This window comes from Cynoglossus semilaevis, chromosome W (genome assembly GCF_000523025.1).
Source record: "Cynoglossus semilaevis isolate Cse_v1.0 chromosome W, Cse_v1.0, whole genome shotgun sequence".
In the NCBI taxonomy this organism is placed as follows: Eukaryota; Metazoa; Chordata; class Actinopteri; order Pleuronectiformes; family Cynoglossidae; genus Cynoglossus; species Cynoglossus semilaevis.
Window position 1 is genome coordinate 7,848,403 of NC_024327.1, and position 7,559 is coordinate 7,855,961.

At 43.3% G+C, this 7,559-nt stretch overlaps 1 protein-coding gene across 1 annotated transcript in view; it reads right to left on the minus strand.

Moving 5' to 3' along the window:
• LOC103397098 (BDNF/NT-3 growth factors receptor-like) overlaps positions 1 to 7,559 on the minus strand; it is a 174,403-nt gene that overhangs the window by 49,473 nt on the left and 117,371 nt on the right. The window contains 1 exon segment of the mRNA XM_025052777.1: positions 6,523 to 6,653. Within this exon segment, the coding sequence (XP_024908545.1) occupies positions 6,523 to 6,653 (131 nt within the window).

The following is a 7,559-nucleotide window of genomic DNA, read 5'->3' on the forward strand; positions in this document are numbered from 1 at the left end:
TGGAGGGAGCGGCATCCGCGGGCATGAAGCAGGAAGGGACAGAGAAGAAGGCTGTCGTCGACCCACTACAGGTCGCAGAGACAGCCGCAGCAGGCATTCTTCCAGGAAACAATGACCCTGCCCCTCCTTTAAGGGACGGCTCCTGATGTCCCACAATACGGGCAGGGATGGTGGGGAAAACTGGCATCACTGCTTCTGCAGAGAACGCTAAGCCGCGGTCAGGTGACAGTGCGCTCAACTGTGCCTTTACTTTCTCCCATCTTAGCTGCGTGGCACCAAACTCCACCAGGAGAGCCTCCCAGTACACTGGGTCCAGTCTTGGTGGGATCATTAAGTAAGTGACTGTCTGTGTGTGCGCGCTGTCTTTGTGAGTGCTGTATCGTTCGTGCCAGCGTTGTGTCGAGCTTTTTGTTGTAGCTGTTCCTAGTTTGTTCCTGAGCAAGTCTGTTGCTGTGCTCAACTCTGTTCGTGTTCTCAGCTCTGGTTGACTTTGCGTATGCTTTTGTCCTGTTTTTTGGAATTTAGAATCTTGAAATAAACTACCTGCACCAGTCCTGCATTTGGGTCCTGCCTGCTTCCTGCCACGTCAATGCCCACACGTGACACTATCTCCTCAACCCTTCCCAGGTTCATGCAGTATGTAGATTGCCATACCATGGACAATAAAATACTGGACTTAATGTATGCAAACATTAACGATGCATACAACTCATCTCCAGAATGCAATTCAAGGGAGGTGTGGAGGGGCCTGAACACAATCTTAGGCTAGAGCAACAACAGCAGAAGTACAGCTGCAGACGGGGAAGAGAGGTGGGCAAATTAACTTAACTGTTTTTTTAACAGGTTTGACTCTGCTGTCACCCCCATCCCCTGCTGTACTTCCCTCTTTGTTTTCCCCCTCCTCTCCTCTTGAGCACCAGCCATCACTCTCCATTACAACTGATCAGGTGAGACGAGAGCTTAACCCTTGTAAGGTCCTTCGGGTCTAGGTAACCCCTGGGTCACCTTGACCCAATATGTCTGTGTGTGTGTGTGTGTGTGCGTGCGTGCGTGAGTGAGTATGTGTGCGTGTGCATGTTCCTGTACTGCATGACTTGTGCCAACTTTTCCTCATATTCATTAATACTCATGTTCTGGGACAAGATGAAAATCATTGCAAGGACAAACGGTGTGTACAAAAATGTGAAGGACCGCACAACGGTTAAGAAGATCAAAGCCAAGAAGGTTGCAGGTCCTGACAGCATCAGCCCCAGACTGTTGAGGGACTGTGCTGACCAACTCTGTGGTGTCATACAGCACATCTTCAACCTGAGCCTCAGACTGGAGGTGGTCCCAGTAGCAAAGACTGCGCATCCCTGAGAGCTGAACCACTACAGACGTGTAGCCCTAATGTCTCACCTGATGAAGACGATGGAGAGGATCATACACCCACATCCTACGCTCACTCTCCCTGGCAGCCATGGACCCTCTACAGTATGTATACTGTCCAGCAACTGAGGTAGATGACGCACTCATCTAACTTCTGCACCAGTCCTGGTCACACCTGCAGACTGCAGGATGCGCTGTGAGAGTCATGTTCTTTGACTTCTCCATTGCCTTCAACACATACAGCCATCACTCCTCAGGATCAAGCTGGAAGGGGCAGGAGTAGACAGTTCCCTAACTGCATGGACCATCAGCTACCTCTCCAACAGACCACAGTTTGTGAGGCTTCAGAACTGTGTGTCTGATGTGGTAGTTTCTAGTACGGGCACTGCAAGGAACTGTTCTTGCTCCTTTTCTTTTCATCCTGTATACTGCCGACTTCAAATACAACATGGATAACTGTCACTTACATAAGTTCTCAGATGATACAGCCATTGTCGGGCATGTATCTGATGGGGACGATAAAGAATATATATCAGTAATCATCAATTTTGTGAAAAAAGTGGTGTGAAGTGAACTGCCTTCAAATCAACACCACCAAAACCAAGGAGGTGGTGATTGATTTTCATAGGAGAACCTCCCACCATACACAGTGAACATTCAGGGCAACGACATAGAGATGGTCGAGGATTACAAATACCTGGGTGTTCACTTGAACAATAAACTGGACTGGTCTACAAACACTGGTGTCCTGTACAGGAAGGGTCAAAGTCGTCTCCACCTACTGAGGAGACTGAGGTCCTTTTATGAAGGGCCTTTTATGAGGAACCTTATATGACTCTGTGGTGGCGTCCGCACTATTCTACGCCATCATCTGTTGGGGGAGTGGTTTAACCTCTAGAGACAAAAATTGTCTGGAGAAGCTGGTTAGGAGAGCCAGCTCGGTCGTGAACTGCCCCTTAGAGACTCTGGAAGAGGTGGGGAGAGGAGGATTTTAGCTTGGCTAAAATCCATTATAGACAATCCCTCTCACCCTCTGTTTGACACTGTGGAAGTGCTGAGCAGCTCTTTTAGCAACAGACTGCTGCAACCTTAGTGCAGAACTGAACACTTTTGGAAGTCTTTCCTCCCATCAGCCATCAGACTGTTTAATGCACAACAATAGTACTGTTCTGGTCTTTTAACATATTACAATCCTTCAACCAATATTGTTTACATATACCAAGCCTGTACATAGCTACACTGCAAATTGTTTGTATTTTTATTTTGTTCCACGTACACCACTACTAACTTTAGTCACTTTATTTTCCCTGCAGGTCACTTTAGATTTTGATCACCTTGTAAATACTGTCTACCATGCTGTTACTTTACCTTTAGTACTACATGTCTATCCTGCTGCTGTAACAACTGAATTTCCCCAGTGTGGGATGAATAAACTCTTATCTTATCTTATCTTTTATTTTCATAGCAATTTTATTCTCCATCCATTCGTCCACCCACCCATCTATCAGATGCTGGATGGTCAGTTGGAACGACCAGTAAAACACAGACTTGCGGGTGAAGTGCAGCAGAGATGCTTTAGTGCATCCAGTGCTGGGAGTCTTGTAGAGATGAAAGTAATTGTGAAGACAGAATAATATGACAGTTCCGTCTGCAGCCTTTAACAGTATAAACTGTTGGGAGAATTGTAGCAGTTTATGCACATCTGGCTGAATTTTATTGCACCTAATTTGGCTGTGTGCAATATATTGTTTTAGACACTGTCAGTAGGAGTCTGCAGGTTAACCTCTTCAGTATACAATGTATTTTTCTTCCCTCTTCCCTTCCTCTGTTAAACACACACACGTAATAAAAACAATACTAATGGTTGGTGGTTAGTGGTTCTTGGCTTCTTTAAACAGTCAAGTTTTGAGTTTGCATTTGAAATGAGGAAGAGAGTCTAAGTTGCAGAGGTTAGGTGGAGTGACAATGTCCAGCAGGTGAAACAGGTATGGAGGGATGAGATGATGTACGGTCATCCGCTTATTTCTGTTTTCTTGCAGTTCTTAATTTATTTATCCTAGCAGATACATATATGTGCTGTGTTCCATTACCATGACACTGGACAATGATGCGACAAAGACTGAGTGAGGGGGAGAAGAAGGAAAGGAAAAGGAAAGTGAACTACTTGTCATTGTGACACACTCCACATTTTCCCTGATTTGTGCAGCAACAAGGACAAAACAACGAGAGGGACGTAGTGAGGACTGCCAAACAGAGGACTGCAGAGGGAGTGTGTGCTGCACACTTACTAAGCATGCAGTGCATTAGTCAATTAAAAAACAAGAGATGAATTGAGACTTAAATCAATGATTTGACACTAATGAGATGATTCATCGACATCATGTCCATGTACAGCTGTGCCTACACTGCAGGGTCCAGTTAAAGTTATATGCTGATTATATGACATTTAATCTGGGCATGCGCACAGTGAGCAAACATTTAGACTTGTCCCATGACTAGAACTCTGCACCCTCAGGTTTTTTCAGATGCATATTTTACAAACTGAGCCTAGGCTGTGCTGGCACCATACGTCGTTGGCAGTAAGCAGTTTAGAGCTGAGCTTGAAGAGATAGAGTACAGCAAGTGAGGAATGGAGAAGCAGGTGGAGGATTTGGGAGAAGAAAGTTGCCAAGATAAAAACTGGGGGAAATGCTAGGTGTTAGCGAGAGACTTAGAGGTAAGACACTGAAGACAGGAAGTGTGTGACGAGGGACAGAAGTAAGGTGTTTTCTCCAAGGTCATGTATTGGTAATGAGAAGTTCTGTGCCAATAAGTTCCAGTTTCATCAGGGATCAGCAGAGTGAGCCTTAGTGATGGAGAAACGGGTGGATGGATAGATGTGATGAAGAGATTTTTTCTGGGGAAACCATTCAATTGACCCACGGAAGACAGTTGAGACCACAACTTTTGGAAGGAGTGATTTTTGTAGCAACAACAGAGGGAATGGAATGGGAATGGGAATGGAATGAAAAGGTCATGTTTACATTTTAGAAACATAAAAACCAACATTTCAAAAGTATCATTGGGTATCACGTTACATATAGAAAGGCAATAATTTCACCTTCCATTTCCTAATGTACAGTGGAACCTCGAGATACAAGCACCTCGACATACGAGTATTTCGAGATACGAGAAAACATTCAATTAAAATTTTGCTTCAAGATACGAGTAAAGACTTGAGATATGAGCACGCTTACAGGCGCCGACGCTAGGTGGCCGAGCACTCGGAGCAGCCCATGCCGCCTCACTCGTTTACTTCATGTGTTCGGCGACCTCCGTAAGCATCGCTTCCGTGATTTTCTTTCTATTTTGTGCATTATTCTTCATAAGAATGATGAGTCCTAAGAAAGTGAGTGGTAAGGATGGTAGTGAGTCAATAAATATGAGCATGGTGCCCGCGTGAGTGATATAGCACGCATGTATGATCGCAGCACAGCCACGATATCCTAAAACTTAAAAAAAAAATAATAGTAAGTTAAGTTAATTCTAGGGCGCTTTGGCCCAGAGGCAATGTCTCTGTCATTGGTGTGGAACCCCAGGGTTCACCTCCTGGGCAAGTTCAAGTCCCGGTTAGGGCGGTTGGTACCTTCCAGTGGACTCACCACCCGCAGGAAGGTTTGGTACGGTGCAATGTGATTTGGGTGGCGACTGCTGCTCCCGCGACCCGGTAACGGATAAGCGGATGAAAATGGATGGATGGATGGAAGTTAATTCTAACTTTATGTAAGTTACATAGTGTATGTGTAAGGTATGGTATGGAATGAAGTATCTACGCACAGGCCAACTCTCTTCCCTCCCTTCCTCCCTCCTCATGTGCGGAGGTATGCTACTGTCTCGTCTGTCTCGAAGGTAAGAACGCATAAATAAAACCATTTTATTTTAAATCACCGGAATTCTTATATACTATAATTTTTTGTGTATGTCTCTATAGCAATTAAAAACATGTTTTTTCCATTGTTATTAGCACTAATAAGGGAGTTTTTTAGAGGGCTGGAACAGATACATTTGTTATTTCTTATGGGAAAAAATGATTTGAGATACAAGCACTTCGAGTTACAAGCTAGGTCCTGGAACGGATTATGCTTGTATCTCGAGGTTCCACTGTACTTTATTTTGTTCCTTCCATGGGACCAGGAATTGTCCAGAAATCTGCTTTTGAAACAAGACTCTTCATAAATTGGAGAAGTTTCTTTGAAACACAGATGGGACGATATTATTTTTTCTTATCCATGAGGCCAATTCCTCATGAGACAAAAGAAAATCTTTTGCTTTGTCTTTGTCTGTACACTCAGACAGGATTATCAGGAATTTTTATCTACAGAAATCACAATCATCCTAAATCACAATGTTATCTAATATTCATCACATAACGTAAACAAAAATTCTGAATAGACTGACTTGACTGTTGTGTGTGTGTTGGAGCCTAAAGTCTTCTTCATTTTACTTTTTAAATTGATCGTCTTATTCACTGAGTTAGTAACCGCCATTCTGACTACAAAGCAACCTGGAGACCACTGCTGTTCACTTTGAGGACAGATGTTTAGATCGGGTTTTTGTTGTTAAAGCAGTATTGGGGAATTGTGGTGAATTCTCATTATTTGGCAGTATAAAGGAACAGACAGGAACAGTCTCGCCAGCTCCATATTTGCCCTTCAGTTATTCTACAGTTTGAAAACAGTTTGAAGAATCCACTCTCACAGAGACATGTTGTTCCAAAAGGCAAGAAAACACTTTACTGCATTTGCTACAAACATGCGGTAAAGTCTCACATTTCACCTTTGTCGGTGACTTTTTTCTTATTTTAAACTGCTCCAGTTTTGGAATCTTAATAAAACTAACATGTGTAATGCTTACACAAACCACTGGGGGCAGTGGGCCACCTTTTGAAAATCCCTGTATTTTGTGTATTTAAGAGTAACTGGAAACAATTGAACCTATATCTAATAGTTGGTACAAGACAAAATGTATAACCCCATCTATTTTATTTTATGATCTGCAAATTTGACTAATAAAACAGATGCAGCAAACAGAGCTGACACGGCATGACCTTACACAAACACAAGCGTTGCTTATTTCTTATTTTTTTTAATTTGGAGATTAAAAACTATTGATTACCTTCACAGCCACCAGTATCTTCTCCTGGTCAGGTGAGAGGTTGTAACACTCAGCCAGAAAGACTTTTCCGAAGGCTCCCTCTCCCAGCTCCCTCTTCAGAACAATGTTGTGTCTCATAATGTGCTGGATGACTGTAGAACAAAAAAACAAAAACAAAAAAAAGGTCAAATAATTAGTTCAACATGTTTCTGGGTGATACTTTATGGAGTACTTTTGTAAAAGTAAAATCTAGGTTATAATACTAATAGTAATAATTCACTTGATCGTACAGCGCTGTACAAAATACTAATAGAATATTACTTCAAACACAATAATCAACATAATATAAAAAAACATCAGACCAGATGGGTATTTATTTTATTTTTTCCTGAAAGCAGGACGGGCTGAATAGTTTTGACAGGTTTAAGGAGGTAATGACTTTGGTGCTTTGCTTGGTCAGGTGTGGTGAAGGTGGAGGTTTGGATCAGAGGAGCCTAGGAAACTGAGTGTGTGTGGATTATGTAGGGCTTTGTGTTGGGGGAGTAGGAGATTCATTGGATGAAGTGCTGCGGTGCTGAAAGCTAGTGGAGTTTCAAGAGAACAGAAGTGATGTGGTTGTGAGAGGAGGAACTGGTGTGGGTCTGCAGACCTGCAGTAGGGCTTTGGACAGTTTATGGAGGAGTTTGTTGGAGAGCTGATGCAGAAGTGGAATTTGGATGTGATGGAGAGTTTCTGCAGCAGAGAGGCAGAGTGAGTGAGGGCTGAAGATGAGCAATGTTCCCTTAGTGAAGGTGAACAGTTTTGGTGCAGATGGTGATGCTGGACTCTAAGGTGGTTTTTCAGTGAATAAAGCTTTCCAGTTGGACAATGAGACAGAATTTAGGCTATTTTAATTTATTATAATTTGTATTATTTACCCCTCCTTGAACCGCAACCTTAACGTGGTGGAGGGGTTCAAGTATCCGAATGAACCTAGTCAGCCATGTTGACGTGTCAACATGGCTCCTAGTGGGCCCACCACCCGCAGGAAGGCCCACAAGGGGCTGGGGCCCCTGGAT